Below are 22,614 nucleotides of genomic sequence, written 5' to 3' on the forward strand. Positions count from 1 at the left end.
TTCCCTTCTCCAGGGATTTTCCCAGCCCAGGGACTGAACCCAGGCCTCCTGCATTGCGGGCGGATTCTTCATCAGCTGAGCCACGAGGGAAGCCCATTCAGTAGCGGAACCCTGACAAATAGAATTTTATCCTGCCCGGGAAGGCTTCTGAGAACAGGGGAGTGTCCAACAGACACAACAGCCACTGCACCACGGTCAAGGGCAAAACGTCCCAGGGTAGAGCGTCAGTGTTTTAGTCTTGAGTTTGGTACACAAATGTGACACTGAGCTACAGGTTTTATTTCCCTAGATAATATCAACCATGTCTTTTGGACAACGATTTTTACCTCTTAATTTTATAGCGTCATTGCTCAAAGTAAAATGAGAACACAGAAAGAAATTTTAGTATTTTATAGAAAATTTCATATTTGGCTTCACAAACATACATATACGTAGAGAACTTTTATAGGACAAGCTTTTAAAAAAGGAGGACTTTAAATGCAACGCACATTCCATCTATAACCTAAATGACCTGTGTATGACCACATATTTAATAGTCTAACAGTATGCCTGGTGTGTTAGTTGCTCCATCATGTTCCACTCTTTGCGACGCCATGGACGGTAGCCCACCAGGCTCTTCTGTCTCTGGAATTCTCCAGGCAAGAATACTGGAGTGGGTAGCTATTCCCTTCTCCAGTGGATTTTCCCAACCCAGAGATTGAACCCAGGTCTCCTGCATTGCAGGCAGGTTCTTTACTGTCTGACCACGAGGGACACCCTCAGTAACTCATTATTTCCTTAGAGATCTATTGTTGAGGAAGGGTGTTAATCATTCCCCGTAAGATGTTCAAACCCAGAACAGAGACACACCTTAGGGTCTACAACATTCACATACACATCCTGATAAGGTCTCAGCCGGAACACCTGAGTCACGGTCTGGTCCACACTGACAGTTTCTGAAACAGAGAAGAAATCTGGATCAGATAATGCATTCTGAAAAACTAGGTAAATACATTCTAATCTATAAATGGCTTCCTAGGTGGCTCAGTGGAAAAGAATCTGCCTGCCAACGCAGGAGAAGCAGGAGAGGTGGTTCAGTCCCTGGGTCAGGAAGATCCCCTGGAGAAGGAGATGGCAGCCCGCTCCAGTCTTCTTCCCTAGAAAATTCATGGGCAGGGGAGACTGGCAGGCTACAGTCCGTGGGGTCACAAAGAATGAGACACAACTGAAGGCACGCATGTGCGTGCGTACCCACACACACACACACACACACAATCTATAAATATCCAAACATTCAACAAACAACACAACAGATCCTTTGTCAAGGGCAGGACATGTTCTTCGCCTTCAGGAACTTAAAACTTAGAGAAGGTGCTTTTCAGGTGAAGTAAGACCTGAACCCAAGCAATTAAAAAATGAGAGAGAGACACTAAAAAAAAAAAATATATATATATATAGAGAGAGAGAGAGAGAAGAAATTAAGAAGCAACATAAGAAAGTTCAAAGGGCTGTGAAAATTTAGAAGAGGAAAGAGATCCCTTCTCTTTCGGAATGAAAGTAGCGCTGGTAGTCAAGAAAGAAACAAACTTTCCAATGAGCCCTGAAGTCTGGTAAGTAAAACACTTAACAGGCAGGAGATGAGGTGAGAGTAAACAGGACACTCAGGATGTAGGTTTGAAAGCATGTTTTCCCATCAAGTTAAAACATAAAAAATAAGTGGTTGACATCAAAAATCCTTTAGAGAAGATTAAAAAATTTTTTTTCTTTTCAGTGCCACTTAAGGAATTACTTTATTTGCTATCAATTAACATTTTAGTCCCTGGATCAGCATGGTATAGTTATTAGAAAGGATTTGGATCCAGATTGAGTCAGTATTGATAGGTCACTGCTCTGGCTCCTTCACTTGCTAACACCAGGCAAACCTGCTCACCCCACTGAGACAAAGGTTCTCCCTCACTCAAGAGCTGGTGGGAAGATCAAGCAAGACAGATGAGAAACAGCCCCAGTGCAGTGCCTTGCAAAGTGCCGGGTAATCAGCAGTATATGTTCCTCCCCTGCTCCAACCTAGTGTAGACACTTAACAAATATTTTGTGAAAAAATATAACATTGAGGAAAGCATGCTTTGCCAACAATTGTTTTGGAGTTTAAGTGTAGGGCTTCATCTACTTTCCTTTTGATTCGAAACATAGTTTTTGTTTTCTTGTTAATATTTATTTACTTGGCTGTGCAGGGTCTTACTTGTGGGAACTCTTAGTTCCCCGACCAGGGATGGAACCCGGGCCCCCTGCATTGGGAGCACAGAGTCTTAGCCACTGGACCACCAGGGGAGTCCCTAAACATAGTTAAAAATTTCTAGTGCCCTCAAGATGCTGACAAATGAGATTCCTTGGCAGGTTTGGTATCTGACAATATTTTTACTAGCAGGAACACAATTTGATAAGGAGAGACATACTGTGCCCTCATTGTGAAGCGGGGGTTTCTTAAAGTTTCTGAAACAATAAAGTGTAAAAAATCTTAGGAGAGATGAAATTCTTACCTTTCTGCAAATCCTCCTTAAGTGACTTGACCTGCAAAAGCAGAGGGCTGGGGGGAAAAAGAAAAGCAACAGAGAGAAGAGATGTTGTTAGTAGTAACTAATCAGCTTTCTTTACCACCCACAAAACACAAACAGATCACTCCGGACATATTCTAACCGGAAGCGCAAGAACAGGAGCGAGATCCTTTAGAAACAAATTCTGCACTTGTACAGTACGTCCCCTACATCCAAACCTTCAACTTGGGAACTTTCAAAGACGTGACCGTGTGTACCAGCCCCTGTGTGCCACCTGCTGTGCTGGATGACTATACTTTTCAAGGTACTGTCCTGTAAGATTAAATATGTTTTATTTTTTGCATTTTTGATGTATGCATTATTTGTGTGAAAAAGTATTAGGCTGGCCAAAAAGTTCATTCAGGTTTTTCCATATGGAAGAACTCAAATACTGGCCAACCCAATGTTCTCAACCTATTACAGTACAGTACTATACAGCCAATTTTGTCAGTTGGGTACCTAGGCCAACTTTGCTGGACTTATGGACAAACTGGACTTACAGACAAACGCACTCTCAGAACAGAACTCAACCCTATGTCGGAGACTTATTGTATTCAAGGAAATGAATAAATGCTACAGAATTGTTCAGAGTTGTCCTCTCAGCCTTGTAAACAGAAAGAATGGGCCCCTTTTAAAAAGATGATTGGTCTAGCAAATCCCGGAGGGCAGGACCATTTTCACCCCAAGGCAAAGAGCCATCTCGCCTGCCCTCCATCCCCTTAGACAACACATCACCTGGAAACAGTGGGTTGCCCAGCTAGCCCCCTGCTCCTGCTCAGACGCTCACCTGTACTCATCACTGGGGTGGGCAATCTCCACGATGTCTCCAAGCTTGATGTGCGGAAATACTTTGGGGTTCACAACTAGCTCATCGTCTGAAAGACAATTCAGGGATCTCAGGCAGCAAGCAACTCACTCGGGTTGTGGGTTGCTGTGTGTGTTCTCACACTGGGTCCTTACAACCCCATCTCACAGAGGAAGTTCCATTTAAAATTGAGATTTAAGGCTTCCCTAGTGGCTCAATGGTAAAGAATCCGCCTGCCAATGCAGGAGACAATGGGTTTGATCCCGGGTCCAGAAGATCCCACACGCCTGGAAGCAACTAAGCCCCTGCACCACAGCTAATGAGCCTAGAGCCCAGGAGCCACAAGAACAGGGCCCGCGTGCCACACCTACTGCAGCCTGCACACCCAGAGCCTGGGCTCTGCAGCAAGAGAAGCCACTGCAATGAGAAGCCCACGCCCCACAGCTAGAGAGTAGCCCCTACTTGCTGCAACTAGAGAAAAGCAGCAATGAAGACCCAGCAGAGCCAAAAATTATTTTTAAAAATAAATAAAATTGAGATTTAGCTTGACTGAAGGATTTGTACAGGAAGCCAGAGCTGGTGAGCAGATGAGTGGGATGGTGTTCGGGGACCTTTGTCTCCAGAGCTTTACCTACCAGCCCACTGCTCCCAGGGAGAAGGCAGCTCTTCCTCTCTGGGAATTAGGCCTCTGGGGCAATTCTTTACTTCCTCAAATGGTGTGCATCTGGCAAACGCCAGGAACAAGACAGCCAGGGGCCCACATAGAGTACAATCCTTTCTATTTAATATTCAAAGAACTTCTCAAAATACTGTCTGAATGTGACCCTCACAATAAATCTCTAGATCTAATAGAAGCAAGGAAACAACTTTGGAGATAAAGCAACTTGCTCAAGGTAGACAGCTAGTAACAACAGTACACCAGGACTGGTTACTAGTCCAGGATTCCAAAACCCACCATCTCTCACAACTCTCAAGCCAAATAAAACGCCCTGGACTTTGAGGGCGATGCTTGATCAGGGAAAAAATTCACATATAGCAGAACTGAAGAGACAACAGCAATAACTTGACAGAGGACAAGATGCAAGGATACAGTATATACAGCGCATCTATAATATATGGGAGTCTTCTTTTTCAGTCTGGAGCTGGGTACAGGAGACTTTTACAGTATAGACAAGATGTGATTTTATATGTTTATCTATCCCTACCCCACTCTAGGGATCGGGTCGGGGTGGGGGGGACTCTTTCAAATATAACAAATTCAGGATCATAAAGATACGGTATTTTTTGTTGTTGTTTTTTCTTTGCCTCTGTTTTAGCTTTTAGGGAAAGATTTTTTTTTTTCTTTTTTTTGGCCATGTCACATGGCTTGTGGGATATTAGTTCCCCAACCAGGGATCAAACCCAGGCCTTCAGTAGTGCCAGAGCAGAGTCCTAACCGCTGGACCACCAGGGAATTCCCAACATACCCTTTTATCATGCTAAAATTATGACAAATAAATATTCCAGATTTCAGATATAATTAGAACCAACAAGAATTCAGCCTAGGAAAGCAAAGTACTGAGTTAATCCACAGTTGCTTTTTTTTTGGAAATAGTTTCCATTGACAAGTGTAAAGTGAATCCTCTATGAAGTCTTCCTCTAACTTTCACAGTCTAACAAGTATTCCTTCCTGTTTAATCTTATCATTTCTTTTTGCATGTATGTCTCATCAAGCTGAAAGCTCCTTAGGGAGAAGGAACGTCGTCATATTCCAAATCTTCATGCCTGGTATAGGTAGGTGGTTTAGTTGCTAAGTCATGTCCGACTCTTGCAACCCCATGGACTATAGCCCGCCAGGCTCCTCTGTCCATGGGATTCTCCAGGCAAGAATATTGGAGTGGGTTGCCATTTCCTTCTCCATTGGTATAGGTATCTACCTAATAAATATTTGTTGGATGTATTTTTTCCATTTTATTTTTATTTATTTATTGACATACAGTTGACTTACAATACTGCATTAGCTTCAGGTGTCCAGCATATGATTCAGTATTTTTGCAGAATATATTCCATTATGAGCTATTACAAGATAAGAGGTGTATTCCCTCTGCTATGTAATATATCCTTGTTGTTTATCTATTTGATACATAGTAGTCTGTATCCATTAATCCCATACCCCTAATTTGTCCCTCCCCTTTTTCCTTTCCCCTTTGGTTACCACAAGTTTGTTTTATATGTCTGAGAGTTTGTTCTGCATATACATTCATTTGTTTTGTATTATTTTTTAGATTCCACACATAAGTGATATCATAGCATTTGTCTTTCTGTCTGACTTAATCACTAAGCATAATATTCTCTAGGTCTATCCATGTTGCTGCAAATGACAACATTTCATTCTTTTTTACGGCTGAGTAATATTGTAGGATGTGTTTTTTTCTTTATAGTCCTGCAGCAGACTGGGTACAGCAGGGATCTACCACTGTCTTGCACACATGAAAAAGAAAACTTGCATACATTGTATTAATAGATACACTCTATATACTGTATCCTTTTCTCCTTTCCTGTGTCAAAAGTTATTTCTGTTTGTTCAATTCTGCTCCACAAAGGTTTAGGCAGCTTCCACTGCATACAAAGTACAATGTTAACAACAGACTGTGGTTTTAGCAGAAATTATGTTTTAAATATAGCAATGCCTGGTACTTACAATGGTATCCTTTTCCTGGTACTTACAATGGCTACATTTATTCAGCAGCCTGGCTGAATACTTTACATACATCACTTAATTTGATCTCCTTAAGATCTTATGATATAGAAACTATTATTCTACCTTTTTGGCAGCCCTTACCTTTGGGAGGCTTATACATATATAACACAGGAGCAGATATAAAAGTGAAAGTGAAGTCACTCAGTCATGCCCGACTCTTTGCGACCTCATGGACTGTAGCCTACCAGACTCCTCCATCCATGGAACCTTCCAGGCAAGAGTACTGGAGTGGGTTGCCATTTTCTTCTCCAGGGGATCTTCCCAACCCAGGGATTGAACCTAGGTCTCCCACTTTGCAGGCAGATGCTTTCCCATCTGAGCCACCAGGGATTTTGAGCAAATATATAGTAAAATACAATTTTTAAAACACTGTGTTGTTTATTCCAATTCCTGAAGTAAATTAGGTTATCAGGACAGAAAGGAAATTTATTCCTTTAGGAAAAAAAAAGTCATATCAATAGGTGCTTCCTTATTCTCCAGATTCATAATCTCAAGGTGCTAAGAAAAATGGAGTACAAAGGGGCTGGACCCGGCTTAGCAACTAAACAACAAGTGGCAGTTCTAGCCAATGTATGAGAACAAAAACTTGTAAGGAATTGGGGGTTGGGGCTGAAACCAAAATCCTATTGTTTACAGATGTGAATGTCTATTTAGAAAAACCAAAATAAACTGCAAGCAAATATTTAAACTAAAAAAAAAAAAAAAAAGAAAAATGGAGAAATTATCCCAAAGAGCTGGAATTTGTAATTAAGGTAAACTAGAGGCTTGCCCAAGGTCACAGGGAAATTAGAGGCAGAGCTGATACCCAGATTCAGGCTTAATGGAGGGCAACATGCTGTGTCCTGCCCCAACTCCTGGTGCTTCAGAGCCAGGCAAAGGTTCCTGCTTTGATCATACCTGTCTCATGCACACCTACTACCTCTCTTTCATTGAACATAAGTTTCTCTTATATGCCGAACCAGTGCAGACTGGAATTTTACAGAACATATACAGTAAATATGTAATAAAAAACACAACCAAATCAACAAGGATCTAGCACACGGAACTATATTCAACACCATGTAATAACCTGCAATGGAAAAAATACATGAAAAAATATATATACAGGAATTACTTTGCTATACATCTTAAACACAACACTAAATCAACCACACATCAATTAAAAATAAAATAAAACAAAAACAAATGAAGAGTAGCAAGCTGGAAATATTCACAACATCCCTGAAAATGCAGAATGCAACTGCTTCTAGAAGGGGCTTGTGCTCTTGGGTCCTGCTACCCTTTCAGTTCCTCACTATCACCCTGCTGCTTCACTCAGTTAAGCTACCTGCTTAGCCTCCATTGTCTCCTGAGTCAGGGTATAAACTTCAAGGCACAGGATATATCAGAAGCTCAGCCAACTTACACAACCCCAAAGACCAATCAATACTGACCACTGCCCCCGAAGCCCTTCTTGTGGATGACGAGTTTGTAGACCTTTGTTGTTCTCATCTTGTATTGTTGTTTCCTTCAGCTGTTCCAAGTTTGGGGGAGAGAAGTCATCTTGCCTCCCTGCCAGTGAAATACAAAAATACAAACAAAAAAGGCTGGAGTGTCAGAGTGTTCTTTGCAATTGCTCTTTGATTTTAGGGCAGTGAAAATACGGCTCTTGCTCAGCTGAGAGGTGGCACCAATCCTTGGATGAAATCACTCCTCCAAATACCAAGAGGGATGGAAAACAAACAGAACCAACCAATCTGGGAACGAAAGGGAACTCAAGTCAGGGTCTACTCCAACCTCCAAGATATGCTGTCACACCCTAAAGAGAAAACTTGGAGTGAACGAGGCACCATTACCTTGCCTCTGTGTAAATCAATAACACTCAAACATTAAAGAGACCTTAAAAGAGGTTTGGTACATTCATTTTGTAGATGAGGAAAGTGAGGGCCAGCGCAAGGGACATGCCCGAGGTCTCTGGGACAGAGAAGAATTCCTACTGTTCACGTTCGGCCACCGATGTCTTGGGCGAGGAGCGTGTAAATAGAGGAAGGCTCGCTCCCCAAACCTCCATCTGCACAAACTCTCCGCGGTTCCTACCCGTACCAGCTCCCCTCACGTCAGAACTGATGTCACTGAGGCTCAGAGACGGACAGAGACTTGTCTAGGGTCACACAGCAGGTTGGGGGTGGGGCCAGGATTCGAACCTGGGCCCTGGCCCTCTCCTCCTGATCCCCAACTCCGGCCCCGGCGGACAGGTCCACTCACCCGCACCTCCGGAGCCCCCTCCCGCTTGAGGCCGGGGTTCCGACGACCGGACCCTGGCCGGGTCCCCGCGCCTCCTCCGGACGTCCCTCCTACGCCCGCAGAGTCCGCGAGGATCCGGTGCCGGATCTCCAGGTGCCGGCCGGCCCGCCCCAGCCACAGAGCGCTCACCTGAGAACCCGCGCCGCTCCGGTGGCTCCGCCCCGGGGCACCGCCCCCTTCCCGCCCACCCGCGCCGGGCCTCTCTGGCCGGGCCTCCGCCTCGTCTCGGTGTCCGCGCCACTTCCCCATCCGGGGCTCGCGTCGGGGGCGGGGCCTCACGTGCGGCCTATTAGCCGGGATGCCGGACGGCGTTTCCCGCTTCCTAAGGGCCGTCGACCCGGGCAGGAAATCCTTTTCCTCCTAGACGTTCCGAAATAATTTCCAGCCCAAGAATTGACTTCCGACCTAGTGATTTCCCCACCAGGACAAACTCGGACGAGCGTCCCGGTATCTGTAAAGGATGTTACGGACCTTCGCGGCGCCTCCTAGGGCAGTGAAGTCGCTCAGTCGTGTCCGACTCTTTGTGACCCTATGGACTGTAGCCTACCGGGATCCTCAGTCCATGGGATTCTCTAGGCACGAATACTGGAGTGGGTTGCCATTTCCTTCTCCAGGGGATCTTCCAGACCCAGGGCTGGAACCCGGGTCTCCCGCATTGTAGGCAGACGTTTTACCGTCTGAGCTACTTAAGGTAAACGAGAGGCACAAAATAAGAGTTTCCGGGGGAACTTTTGTAAAATGTGAAGGGCTGAGCATGTGCGACTTAGTGCGATGGCCCCTGCTGGGAAGTATCCGCTTTGGGGGGGGGTTTCAAATTCTTCCAAACCCCAAATGGTGCTCCGTGCCTCTATTTATTGGTAGTAGTAACCATGGTTTTCACAGACATTCTTATGTAATCGTCACATCCCTTTATGGAGGCAGGTACTATTTCATTTCACAGACAACTGGAACGGGCTGAAGACAGAGGAATCCTCGGAAGGAAGCGAGTACGGATCCTGACCCAATGCAGTCCAACTTGGCTCCAAGGCAGAGCGTTTAACCAGCATCCTCATGTCTGACCCAAGGGCCTAAGCCTCTATTCTCTTGGGACACCTTTCTCTTCTCAAGGAAAATAGCGCTGTGTGGCCAGTGCCTGAAGCTGGCTAAGGGCTCCAGGCAAGTTTCCAGCTCCATCTAATTGACTATGAAAAGTGAAAGTTAGTCGCCGTGGGTTGCCATTCCCTATTCCGGGGTATCTTCCCAACCCAGGGATCGAACCCGGGCCTCCTGCAGGCAAATTCTTTACGGATTTTGTCTGAGCTACAAGGGAAGGCAATTGACCTATAGTCTTTGGAAATGTTCTGAATGTTGAAAGGAAAAAAGCACCACATAGCACAGAGGAACTGGGGGTGGGTGAAGGGTTCAGAAGTTAAATAATTTTAAAATAATTGTAATTTTTAATAGTAAAGAAAAACATGTAATCAAGCACATTGCCACGGTTGCAAAACTTTTCAAGGATAAAATGTTAAATGTTAGACATGTTTGTGTTGCCATTTCAGGGTGGCACACCCAGATCTCTCAGACTGTTTTTGTTTTTTAGTTCAGTTCAGTCGCTTAGTCGTGTCCAACTCTTTGCAAGCCCATGAACCGCAGCACGCCAGGCCTCCCTGTCCATCACCAACTCCCAGAGTTTACCCAAACTCATGTCCATTGACTCGGTGATGCCATCCAACCATCTCATCCTCTGTCATCCCCTTCTCCTCCTGCCCTCAATCTTTCCCAGCATCAGGGTCTTTTCAAATGAGTCAGCTCTTCTCATTAGGTGGCCAAAGTACTGGAGTTTCAGCTTCAACATCAGTCCTTCCAATGAACACCCAGGACTGATCTCCTTTAGGATGGACTGGTTGGATCTCCTTGCTGGTCAAGGGACTCTCAAGAGTCTTCTCCAACACCACAGTTCAAAAGCATCAATTCTGTGCTCAGCTTTCTTTATAGTCCAACTCGCACATCCATACATGACTACTGGAAAAACCATAGCCTTGACTAGACAGACCTTTGTTGGCAAAGTAATGTCTCTGCTTTTTAATATGCTGTCTAGTTTGGTCATAACTTTCCTTCCAAGGAGTAAGCGTTTTTTAGTAGCTAGTAAGACGGAGAAGGCAATGGCACCCCACTCCAGTACTCTTGCCTGGGAAACCCCGTGGACAGAGGAGCCTGGTAGGCTGTAGCCCATGGGGTCGCTAAGAGGCGGACGCGCCTGAACGACTTCACTTTCACTTTCATGCATTGGAGAAGGAAATGGCAACCCACTCCGATATTCTTGCCTGGAGAATCCCAGGGACGGAGGAGCCTAGTGGGCTGCCATCTATGGGGTTGCACAGAGTCGGACACGACTGAGGCGACTTAGCAGCAGCAGTAGCTAGTGAAAAGTCCTTCCATCCCGGACAGAATAAAGGAGACTCTGTGTCCCTGGCCCTCGGGGGAATTTGATTCTTTCTCCTGAGCAATGTCCATAATTGGTGTCATATCTTAGAAATATAAATATTTCACTTTTTAATTTGGCAAAAAGTCGTAAAAATGAAAAATGACAACAACAACAACAGAGAACCTTGTCAAGTTTTGAGACTTTAAAAAATGTCTAAAGCTGGGCAAAGCTAGGGAAGGCTGGAGCAGGTAGCTGAAATACTGGGGAGTCAATAGCCTTGGTTCTACAACCACTTACAGGATCGCCTGTTGTTAGCTCTGTACCTTTGCACAAGATACTTCTCTTTGCTCAAATTTCTCCATTGACAGATGGGAATTAAAAGTATGTGTTATTCTTCCTTCACAAGGTGTTTGAGGGCCAAATGAGGTGAAGGACATGTTACATTAGGTCTTTGAAATTAAAAGAGCTTCAAATGCCATGTAAATGTCACCAAAAGCATGGAATTTATCAGGAAATTGGCTCTCATTGACTTTTAGGGGGTTGAATGATGATGCTTCTTTGAGGTCCCTTGGTGCTTACTACAGAGCTAGGAGCAAGACTAGGACTAGGGTGAGGTGGGTGAGGCTAATGAGTTGTTGTTCAGTCATAAATCCTGTCTGACTCTTTTTGACCCCATGGATTGCAGCACACCAGCCTTCCCTGTCCTTCACTATCTCCCAGAGTTTGCTCAGATTCATGTCCATTGAATCAGTGATGCTATCTAACCACTTGACTTATTTAGGGCACAAAATGCTAAGGGAGTGCCAAAACACTCAGCGAGATAAATGATAATGTGATTGTTTTTAAAGGAAGCATTAATACAAAAAATCCATGTTGAACAAAATATCACATTTTAAAAATAAAGATGAGAACAATAATGGTGCAGTGCCTGTCACATTAGAACCTGAGGCAGAAGACAAACCAATAATACTGAGTTTCTCGGATCCTTATCTGTAGGCATGCAGTGGCCTGAGGAAAAACTTAAGGTCTTGGCTACTCCTGTAAAAAATGTGTAGAAATGTCTTAAAGTGAGTTTCTAGTTAACTAATCCCAACAACATCTGTAGTAGCCTATATGCGAAGTGCATGCATACATGGACGATGGATACATGCATTGGATGTAAACAATAGTGTTGGCATTTGGGTTTCTCCATCTCCAGCCCTAACTAAAGCTGGGAAAACCACTATCTCAAATAAAATGGTCCACATGTTGACTGGTTCAAAGATACCTTGATCAGAGAAGAGAAAATTAAAATCTCTCACAAAACTGTAAAACTTTAACTCTCTAATCAGCCAAGAATTAACAGACTTCTGTTTAAACACAAGACTGTGTGATTTGGAGCAAGCTGATTGCATTCGCTAGACCTCAATTCCCTCTTGAACGAACATTCTTTTCCTTCTTTCAAATATCTGCTTAGTGTTTGCTTGTGCGGGCACTGCTTTAGGCGGTGAACAAAGAATGATGAACAACACAGACAAGGGTGAGAGAGAGAGATGATAAAAGGAGTCGATAAATAGATGAAATGGCAATTTCAGCTCGTGTTAAAGCTAGGAAGAGATGAAAACAAAATGCCAGAAAGGAGATGGAGCAGGGGAGTGTCATGATCTAAAATACTGATTCCAGGTATAAAAAGATATCTTGGGCTGCCAGGGTAGAAGCCGAGAGGTCCCAAGAGTTGCAGACATTAGGGCCAGAAAAGAGGACTGGACCAGGGTGGTAGCAGCGGAATCAAAACACTGGGCCTGAGGCTCAGCAGCAGAGTCAAAGGGTGTGTTCCCCTTTAAGAGTCCCGGAGGCGGGGGCGGGGCAGAGGCCGCCGGAGCTGGCTGAGGGCGCGAGTCCCCACGGGGAAGAGCCGCTCCAAGAGTGCGCGCGCGCAGTGCGGGGGCGGGACCTGGGCGAGTCCGCATGGCTGGCTCGGGCCCCGGATGAGGAAGTGCAGGGCGACCATAGAGACGAAGAGGCGGCGGCGGCCGGAGCGCCCCCGGGCTCTCTCGGCTCCGCAGGCTCAGGTAGATTCGGCGGCGACGGGGTTGCTGCTGCAGAGGCCGGGCTGGCGGGGCGAGCGCGGGCCGCGGAGCAGGCCTCAGGGTAAGAGGCCGGGGGCGGGAAGGCTTGGGGCGTAGCTGCCCCGCCCCACTCAAGCCCTAGCGGACCCTCAGCCGGGTGGTGCAGGCTGAGGGGGAGCCCGGGTCCCCCGCCCTCTTGGGGCGCCGACGGGAACGCAGGCTGCGCTGCGGGCGCCGAGAGACCAGGGGAGAGGGAGGAGTCCGGGCCCCGCGTCGCGAGGGCAAAACGGCTTCTCCGAGTCATGGCTCCGGCAGGGGAAAGCGACTCCTCGTCGACCTCAATACGGCGGGGGACCCCCAACTTCTCTCCTCGGGAAGGCGACGCCCGTTGTCGTGGGCGAATCCGCGTCTCCGGCTGCATCGCGCTTGTCAGCGGAGGGAGACCCCCTCTCGGGGTGCGAGGGGGCGATTCCGAACTTATTTTCAGGAGAAATAAGACCTCTCCCGATTTGGTCAGCGCCCCTCAGGTGGAGAGAAAGACTCAAGTTGCATAAAAGTGAGATCTTCCTTTCCTGTAAAAGATAGAGTTATCTCCCCTGTTTTATTTTTCGCCTTTATCCCGGTATATGGGGAGGAAGACCCAGAATTTACTTAGTGGTGTTAGTCAGCCTTTCCCCCCTCCCCCAGCCGTGTCCACCGAGGGAGCCTTGCTTCTCTGCCCCCGAGTCGCCTGGTGTGCCTTGAGCTCTTTACCTTTGCACAATGAAGAGCGTGGTGTTTGGAGTGTGAGGGATGCAAGCTCGTGTGTCCCACTTTCCATCTTTATGACCTTGCCTCTGCTTCACCTTTTGTCAGCCCATCTCTTAATTGCGGTCCTCTCTTCATAGAATTGTCCTCAAGACTACAGGAAATTTCGTGTAACTGCTTGGTACATAGTAACCTTTTGGTAAACTGTTGCTATTAGTTACTTAACTTGTTAGGAAAGAAAAGTAGTATCTTCCATAGAGAAACATATTTTTCCATGCATGCCTCCTCCCATCCCTCCCCACCGCCCCCCGCATCACTTCCTCACTAGAGAGGAGGCTTTTAACCCCCGGGGGCAGAGAAAGAGGCGCTTTTACTCTTTTAGATCCTAAATTAACAAAGCTGTTAAGAGTAATCTGGGGAGAAGACTGTTTGGGCAAACAGGTCTGGAAGATCTGATAGGAGAAGCCAGCCTTCCCTTTGTCCACAGAAGCTATCAGTTCTTCCCGACTGGTTAGAGCTGCCCTTTTCCACTCCCCATACTTGCTCTGCTGATGAAAAAGCTTCCCTCTATCTGATTTGCACACCCCTCACCCCCAGAAAGGAGATTCTAACTTCATTCTCTTGCTCTCCTGAGAAAAATATGACTCTAGACCTTTGAGAGGAGTGCCCTTTCCTGCTGTATCTTTGGAGTGGCACAAATGGTTTCTGTTCTCCCCTCCCTTTGAGAAAAGCGTGAAAATCTCTTATGCAGAGTCTGTCAGAAATCAGGAGCATTTTCAGTGTTTCACTCCCCCCGCCTTGGAGATGGAGGGATCCTTTTTCTGAGCGCTGATAACGGGGGAACAGGGAAGCCGCGCCTGATGCTCTGGAGATTTCCTGTGCACTCTTCCCGTGTGGAAGAGCGAGGCCCTGTTCATTGTACGGGCTTCCCTGCTCCACTTTGAGCTTCTCTGGAGAGCTTGTTAAAAGGTCGCTCTTCCTCTGTCCCTCAAGAAGAGGCCCCTTTTCCGAATTGCCTCAGAGATTGGCCACAAGTGTTTGAGTCTTTGGAAAAGAAAGGCCCTTTCTCAAGGTGAAAGGCGTGTGGGGAACTTCTGAGGTTCCGATCACTATTGTGAGTATTGTCCCCTGACACGAGTGTGGCAGTGCCTAGTGTTCTAACCGCTTCATTTTGTTAAGAGCAGCCCCTTTGCTTTGGGAATTAAGGAGAAGGGAGGCCTTCAGGTTTGGGGTTATTGGGGCACATGGCTTTCTGTTCTGCTGTTTTCTTTGTTTGATTCTTTTCTTTCTTCTTCTTTTGCTTGGTGCTGTAAACTTTATACCCCCATAACTTCTGTTTGGGGGAGTGTTTGAATGACTAAAGTAAAAGTTATCACTTAGTCAGGTTTTTAATATTGCTATAATAAAACGTATTCTAATGAGGCTGAGAGCTGCAGTGTTAATCTTTCACTGGTAGTCTCCCCACCCTCCCCCTGGCTTTTGTCATTTGGTGGGATAGGAATTAACACTTCCCCAGTGCCTGAAGACACACTAAAGAACAGCTTTCTATCCTTTTCGTATGTAAAGTGTTCTTAAATTACCTCCTTTGCCCTTGCAGTGGGGATTAGTTTGAATTCTGTACCACTTTTGTTGGCGTCTGTAGGTGCGCTGTGCCAAAACAAAGTGAAATAGAAAAGTTATTTAGAGTCTTGGGAATTTTATGGATTAGCAGGACTCTCTGAAATTTTGTTTGGCTTGTCCATTTTACATGTGGAAAACAAGCCCAGGAGAGTTCAGTGACACACACTCAAGGCCATGCTGCTCGTATGTGAGGGGCAGGATAGGGACCCTGGCCTCCCACCTTGGAGACCAAAACTAGACTACTTCCTAGCCCTGACTCTGCCTTTGAAACAGAAAGACTAGGAGATGATTGTTCTCAATTGAAAAATGATTTCTTCTGTTGGAATAATTGTGCTGCCTACTCCCCAAAATGTTAGTCTCCCCCCAGGGATAAATCCATCCCCTAAACAATCCAATTCTTATTTGTGTTCACGGTAAAGATGACAAGCCAATAGCAGTAGGAAAGAGTTGTTTGTGAGCCTATGGGTTATATTTTCCTTGTACCTCAAACTAGGTAATTATCTGGTGTCTTCACCCAGTAGGTCGGTTATAAGGCTGTAGTGAGGATTAAGCCATAAATCTCTCGTCTACATTTTATAAGCACATGTTATACTCACTTTATTTCAAGTATATTTAAAACTTTAACGTAAAAACTTTTATGGTTGAGGGAGAGAGCTAACATTTAAAAAATACTGATAAAAGTAAAGGGATAATACACTTAGCAGTTATTCTTTATTGCTTTATATTTGGATCTTGAGATATAATATTTTTTAAAAATTTAACATGTATTACACACTCATTGTAAAAAAAAAAATCAATGGGGATATGTCATTCATAATCCTATCACCCATGGTAGCATTGTTAACATTTGGCTTATAGTTTTTAAAACATTTTTCCTGTATGGATGTAGATATATATTTTACCAAAATAAAATAATCCTATTTTTTTAATCTGGGCTTCCCAGGAGGCACAGTAGTAAAGAATCTGCCTGCCAGTGCAGGAGATGCAAGAGACACGGGTTCGATCCCTGGGTCAGGAAGATCCCCTGGAGGAGGGTATGGCAACCCACTCCAGTATTATTGCCTGGAAAATACCCTGGACAGGGGAGCCTGGCGAGCTACAGTCCGTGGGGCTGCACTGACAGTCCATAAACACAATGTTTATCTAATTTGATAAGACATCCCAGACAGCTTTCTATGGAGAGGTATATTTCTATATTGTCATTTTTTTTATTGCTCCACTGAATTCAGAAATTTAAAGGACTCAAATGGTAAAATTTTGTTTCTGCTGTCTTTGTGGCACAACCAAGTATCTTGATAGATGAAGAAAATTGAAAGAGTTTAGTGACATGAGCTGGTGAGGTAAGAATAATTGTAAACTGCTACTCTAGGCTTGCGTCTAAATACTACTTCACCTCTGGGACTTCCCTGGTGGCTCAGACAGTAAAGAGTCTGCTTGCAGTGCAGGAGACCCAGGTTCGATCCCTGGGTCGGGAAGATCCCCTGGAGAAGGAAATGGCAAGCCCCTCCGGTATTCTTGCCTGGAGAATCCCATGGATGGAGGAGCCTGACGGGCTACAGTGCAGTCCATGGGGTTGCAAAGAGACAGACACAACTGAGCAACTTCACTCACTCACTCACCTCTGGGGGTTTCGGCTGAGGCGCTCAGCTCTTCATGGTGACTCCACGGCACAGACTGCTGAGAGACTTGAGGACGAGAAGGGCTGCAGAGAAAAGGAGGGAATGTCTGTTTTGCTCGAATAGCCAATGTGCGTGGTTGTTTTACAGGTTGAAAAGTCTTAGAATTCTGTCTCTACCAAACACGTATCGAGAGACAGTAGCTTTGTGACATCTGGCTTTTGTATATTGGAAGCCATCTTTTAGTCACCAAGCTTTACAGTTCTCTTTTGGTCCACTTCAGTTCACAGGATAGGAAGGCACAGGAAAGGTAATGGCAGTTTTTCCTGAGGAAGATTTTGAGCCATTTTTTGTGATGATCAGTATCGCCCCCTGTGATAAAGATCTGTTTAGTGAGTGTGCGTGTGTTTGTGCATGATCCTGTGTTCAGAGCAAAATCTGGAGTTGGGACCATGGGGATGGAGCAGTGAGATGTGGTGGAGACACAGCTGGCGCTGGGTGCATGGGTATGAGTGCTAACTACACAGCGTGTGGACGGTCAGACAGTTACATTTGGGGATTCACGTCTGAGCTCTTGGGTAACACGGTGCCATTACTGAGAGAGGCAGCAGGATCAGAAATAAGCGTATAAGGTTACTGAGAACATCTTAACACACCCTTGAGTCTCACAGCTGTTTGCATGGACAATACTCAGTTTTTCACTGGGTTGAGTGCGCTTCATTTTAGGCATGTTAAATTTGGGGGAGGGGGGCTTCCCTGGCGGCTCAGTGGTCAAGAATCCATTTGCCAATGCAGGAGAGTGAGAAAGACATAGCAACCCACTCCAGTGTTCTTGCCTGGGAAATCCTATGGACAGAGGAATCTGATGAGCAAAGTCCATGGGCTTGCAAAAGAGTTGGACACGAGTTAGCAACTAAACAACAACAAGTTTTGAGAGGGTGCCATCCTTGTGAATGAAACACAGATCACAACTTGAGAAAAAGTTGGGGCTATGGACAGGTTTCTTTTTTTAAAAAGTCAACTTTATTAAGATATAATTCATATGCCATACAATTCACGATGCAAATTGTACAATTCAGTGGTGTTTGGCATAGTCAGAATTTGTGCAGCCATCATCACAACCAGTTTTAGAATACTTCTGTTGTGCCCAAAAGAAACACGGTCCATCAGCAGCCATTGGCTTCAGTCCTTCATGAATATTCAAGGTCGATTTCCTTTAGGATTGACTGGTTTGATCTCCTTGCTGTCCAAGGGACTCTAAAGTCTTTTCCAGCACCGCAGTTTGAAAGCAATACTTCTTTGGTGCTCAGCCTTCTTCGTGGTCCAACTCTCACATCCACATGTGAATCCTGGAAAAACCATCGCTTCCAGAAGCGGGCGACCACTAATCCGCTTTCCGGCTCTAGATTTGCCTGCCCTGAACGTTTCGTGGAAATGAGATAACAGTGGTCTTTCATGATGGCTTCTTTTACCTGCATAATGTTTTCAAGGTGCCTCTGAGTCGTGCCATGAACCAGCGCATTGTGTCTTTTCATAGTTGAGTAATACTCCGTTGTGGATGGACGACATTTTGTTGATCATTCATCCGTTGATAGATATTTGAGTTTCTGCTTTTGGGCCCCTGCGAACAGTGTGACAGTGAACATCCATGTACAAGTTTTTGTGCAGTCGTGTGGTTTTTGCACATGTTACTCAGAGTGGAATCGCGGAGTCATGTGGTTACTCTGTGCCTAAAGGGACAGTTTTGAGTCACCCTCTTGGCAAACAAGCTGTATGAAAAGGCAAGGGCATGAAAAAAGTGAAGGCGGGGAAGGTGTGTCCAGGGCTGGATTTGAAAACCCCCACACGATGGCGGGTGGGGAGACCCACGGAGCCTTGTCCATCCACACGACCATCTCCTGCCTCACTCTTTCAGTCAGTTTGTGATGTGACAGTCAGAAGCTGGATGGTGTCTGTTGATGTGAAAGGGAAGCTGAACCAAACTAAAATGGAGCACTGCCCGCCTTTTTTGGGAGGGGCCTCAAATAGCAATTCCACTATTACTCCCTTAACCCCCACGTATCTACACACACACACATTGGCCTAAAATCCAGGGTACCCCTGGAGATATCCAGGAGCTAGCGGAGAACAGGAGACTAGCTCCAGAAAGGAGGCCTTGTCAGCGCTCTCTGTGGAAGTCTGCGAGTCCTGCCTGCTGCTCTGCTCACCGGCCTCTCTCTCCTTGTTTCCCGTTTGGAGTTAAGTCTCTTCTCATGTTACCTCAATCTCATGGATCAGCCGTCTGCTTTCCTATAATTTCTAGCATTTAAATTAGCGGTGTCACAGTGTGTCCTTTCATTTAGAGTAGGGTTCCTTGAGAACACAGAGGCGTTCAGCGGATGAGAGCTTGGGGGCGTGAATAGACTGTCCACCACAGGTTGGAAAACCAGGAGAAAGGCAGGATGACCCACAATGAGAGAACCTGTCACCCACCCCCCTGTCCCCCTTCCTCGGTCCCAGCTCAGTGCAGACAGCACAGGCCAGTGGAGGGGACCTTCCATCACCCTGTCAAACCAGGGGTTTTCAAGGAGCAGGGTGCTCAGTGATGGGGAGGCGGAGCGTGTGCCTTGGTGGAAGCGATGTTGGCGGGCTCCCTCGGAATCGGGATACAAATAGAGACAGGGCCCAAAGGCCGCTGGGTCCTAAGGAGTTAGGCGGTGTCTCGGGGAGTCCTGCTCAGAAACACAGTTGCGGTCGCTGGAGAGATGAGACTGTTGAACACAGTCAGAACAGTTCTGTAGTTGGCACTGGGTTTTACTTGATGTAATGTGTTTATCGGGGAAACATGGACATTCGGAAGCAGTGGGAGTAGCTTTCTGAAACATCCTTTCTGTGTACATTTCGGCCAAAGGGATTGGCCGCCAGTACCTCTAGTAAATTCTCATTCTGAATTTGGAGATGCCAAATATTTCTCACCTTCTCTGTCCTCCTGTTCAGGGTTAGGGAAAGCATCAAGAATGAGAGCATGCAGTATCTCATTTGGTTAACCATTTCCGCCGTGGTCAGGTCAAGTGGATTTTGTGGTGGAAACTGCACACATTGGGTAGACTAAAATGGAAAAGTCACCAGCCAAGAAACCCTGGTTCTGGGGGTACCATTCCCTGTCTCTGTGTTTTATTTTAATAATGTAGTATCATGAACTTCTTAACTGTACTCATTGTAGCAGATAACCTGTTTCTGTTACCCAAAAGAAGAAGTGAAACGTGACCACCACATTAGAAGCCCCGGGAGTCCCCTCTCCTCCCTTGCATTAATTAACCATGTAATATTTCAAGCGTGCGTGCTCACTCTTTCCGTCATGTTCGACTCGCTGTGGCCCCATGGACTGTAGTCCACCAGGCTTCTCTGTCTATGGATTCTCTAGGCAAGAATACTGGAGTGAATTGCCATTCCCTTCTCCAGGGGATCTTCTCAACCCAGGGATTGAATCCATGTCTCCTGCATTGGCAGGCGGATTCTTTACCACTGAGCCTCCTGGGAAGCACCCAATACTTCAGGCAGGTCACCCTCACCCTCCTCAGCAATGGTGTTGGAGCCTACAATGGGAGGACAACGGCTGCCCTGCTCAACTCACGGGGCTGTCAGGAAAATCACATGAGTGGTGTCTGTGAAGGCACTTGGGCAATCTTGAGGTGCTGAGTAGAAGTCAGGAAGGATTCTGCCCCAGAGCTGGTATAGTCCAGTCTGGCTCCAGACTGTGTGGACACAGCTCAGGGTTTTGGTGACAATAAAAGAGTGGAATTCTGTTTTCTCTGTATCTTCTTCCAAAGAAGATTCTTAATGAAGAGAAGTCAGTCAATCAGATTCTGAGTCCCTCGGTGTATGTTAATTCAGAAGATATTTTCTGAGTACCTGCTAGATGTGAGGCAACTATTCCAGGCAGTGGGGATATAGCGCTAAATAAAATGGGCAAGGTTCGTGGCCTGAAAACAAATGGAAAACCGTCTTTATCTTCTAATTTTAAAAATTTGTTTCTTTTTGACCTTGCCTCACAACTTGCAGGGTCTCAGTTTCTAAACCAGAGATTGAACCCAGGCCCCAGCAGGGAAAGCTAGGAATCCTAACCGCTAGGCCACCAGGGAACTCCCGTTGATCTTCTGATTTATCCAGTACATCGGGTCTATCCTTGAGTGCTGAGACATGTCTTATTCTCATCTACGTTTGATCAGATCTCACTTAAATCCAGCTTTAAGTTGAGAATTGTTCACAAGGCAGTCTCTGAATTGAGATTAGACAGACGTCTACTAAAGGTTTAAGGTATTTATTTTTCCTCAAACTCAGTCTGTTAAGCAGATTTCTTGGTGCCAGATAATGCCGGCATTTGAGGTAGAATTTTTGGCGCTTGTTTTAGCCAATTTGAGCTGAGACAGCTTCCTTCTACCCTGCAAGGTTTTAAATTCTTATCCCTTCCTTTGATTTGTGTCAGGGTGAACCGTTTGGTGTCAGAGGCTTGACTCCATATCTGCACCTGCCCCCATGCTGTCATCCGGCGTGGAGACCCAGCCCGCTCCACTTGATTCCTCCATGTCTGCTGAGGTGCAGGAATTATACTCTGAACTCCCAGGGAGTGCCTCCAAAGAGCTTCATGCTGACCCCGAGCCGAGTGCAACTCCAGATGTAAAACCCGGAGCCTCAAGCTCTCGTGTAAGTCAGAGTAGGGCTGTGCCCTCGGAGCTGCAGAGGACTCCTGCGGAAAGTGGTTGTGAAGAAGCCCCCTCGGACCATGGGGGTGAGCCTGGGCAGTGTGGGCTGGCGAACCCCTCAACAGAAGGTCCCGTGGCTCCTGGGAGCTTGGATAGGGAAGCGAAAGCTGAGAGCCTGGAGCAAAAGGTCTTCCGAGACGGAGGGGACCAGGCAGAGGTGGTGAGAGCCCCCTGTGAGGGAGCAGAAGACCTGCGTGGGTGCCCCACAGCTACTGGAGAGCCGCTCAGCCCCGGCCAGGTAAGACGGGGAGACCTCGGCTCGCTCGGCGTCTCTCCAGCTGGACTGACGCTCACAGGTGGCTTACGGTTCATTCTTGAAACATTTCCAAAATGTTGATCTTGATGTTAACTTTCTTTCAGTGATCTTTAAAAACGCGTGTCATGTCAGACCCTTGAAGAGAGGAAGCGCTTATCTCATGAGACAAGTGTCAGCCCTCTGTAGCAGCTGCTGTGTATGGAATGTTGAGTCTCTTTGTGACAATTGTGTGGGGTTTCTGTGTCCAGCGTTAAGGAACGATGTGTACCGGTTCCTTGAGTTTTGGTAGCATCACGGTTAGGACAGAGTGAGGTGTCACAGAGGTGCCTGAGGGAGACTGTGGACTCAGTAAGGGCTTCACAGGATGGATACCCTCGAGGGGTCTCTGTGTTTCTGAAGTCATTTCTAAACTTTTGATTTTATTTTTTCTACATCAGACATAATGATCTCCAAAGAACTGATTCAGGGTAACCCACTTCATGGGAGGCTGAAGTTTAAATCGGAAAGCCCGTTCTTTAATACAGAGTGAGAAGTGGAATCTCTGCTTGGTGTGGCATGAAAAATCTAGTCTCTGTGAGTTTGATATTAGAGTAAGAAGGATTAGTTAGGTGAGACTAATGGTTGGTTGCTCCATGGCATACGGGATCTTCCTGGACCGGGAATTGAACCCATGTCTCCTGCATTTCAGGCAGATTCTTTACCACTGAGCCACCAAGAAAGCCCTGTGCTTGCTCTTTTGTTTGTTTTTTTTGGTGCTGAGAGTCACAGGGATAGATCTGCCGG

General features: G+C 46.2%; 2 protein-coding genes and 1 non-coding gene across 45 annotated transcripts in view; 1 reads left to right on the forward strand and 2 right to left on the reverse strand.

Annotated features, from left to right (window-relative positions):
- Window positions 1-9,276, reverse strand: part of DEPDC5 (DEP domain containing 5, GATOR1 subcomplex subunit) — a 70,340-nt gene extending 61,064 nt beyond the window's left edge. For 13 of the 37 annotated variants that reach the window (XR_014068952.1, XR_014068958.1, XR_014068957.1 and 10 more), the window contains exons 1-5: window positions 8,360-8,566; window positions 7,549-7,666; window positions 3,358-3,445; window positions 2,517-2,563; window positions 850-935 (exon numbers count right to left, since the gene is read on the reverse strand). Coding sequence is in view for 13 of the 37 variants with exons in the window: in XM_081542296.1 (XP_081398422.1) it covers window positions 850-935; window positions 2,517-2,563; window positions 3,358-3,445; window positions 7,549-7,606 (279 nt within the window). In the remaining 24 variants the exon portion in view is untranslated. Of the gene's footprint in view, window positions 1-849; window positions 936-2,516; window positions 2,564-3,357; window positions 3,446-7,544; window positions 7,667-8,091; window positions 8,206-8,359; window positions 8,567-8,869 lie in introns of those variants that run through there. The other 24 variants (XR_014068954.1, XR_014068953.1, XR_014068951.1 and 21 more) reach the window with 6 other exon arrangements.
- PRR14L (proline rich 14 like) overlaps window positions 8,517-22,614 on the forward strand; it is a 43,608-nt gene continuing 29,510 nt past the window's right edge. For 3 of the 7 annotated variants that reach the window (XR_014068950.1, XM_081542277.1, XM_081542279.1), the window contains exons 1-2: window positions 12,793-12,932; window positions 21,299-21,813. Coding sequence is in view for 4 of the 7 variants with exons in the window: in XM_081542277.1 (XP_081398403.1) it covers window positions 21,349-21,813 (465 nt within the window). In the remaining 3 variants the exon portion in view is untranslated. Of the gene's footprint in view, window positions 9,090-9,338; window positions 9,554-12,720; window positions 12,933-21,298; window positions 21,814-22,614 lie in introns of those variants that run through there. The other 4 variants (XM_081542282.1, XM_081542280.1, XM_081542278.1 and 1 more) reach the window with 3 other exon arrangements.
- TRNAF-GAA (transfer RNA phenylalanine (anticodon GAA)) lies at window positions 22,478-22,549 on the reverse strand. Its single transcript has one exon. It is a non-coding gene; the product is annotated as a tRNA-Phe (tRNA).

This window comes from Giraffa tippelskirchi, chromosome 11, assembly GCF_054371585.1.
Source record: "Giraffa tippelskirchi isolate mGirTip1 chromosome 11, T2T-mGirTip1v1.2.pri, whole genome shotgun sequence".
NCBI classification, from domain to species: domain Eukaryota; kingdom Metazoa; phylum Chordata; class Mammalia; order Artiodactyla; family Giraffidae; genus Giraffa; species Giraffa tippelskirchi.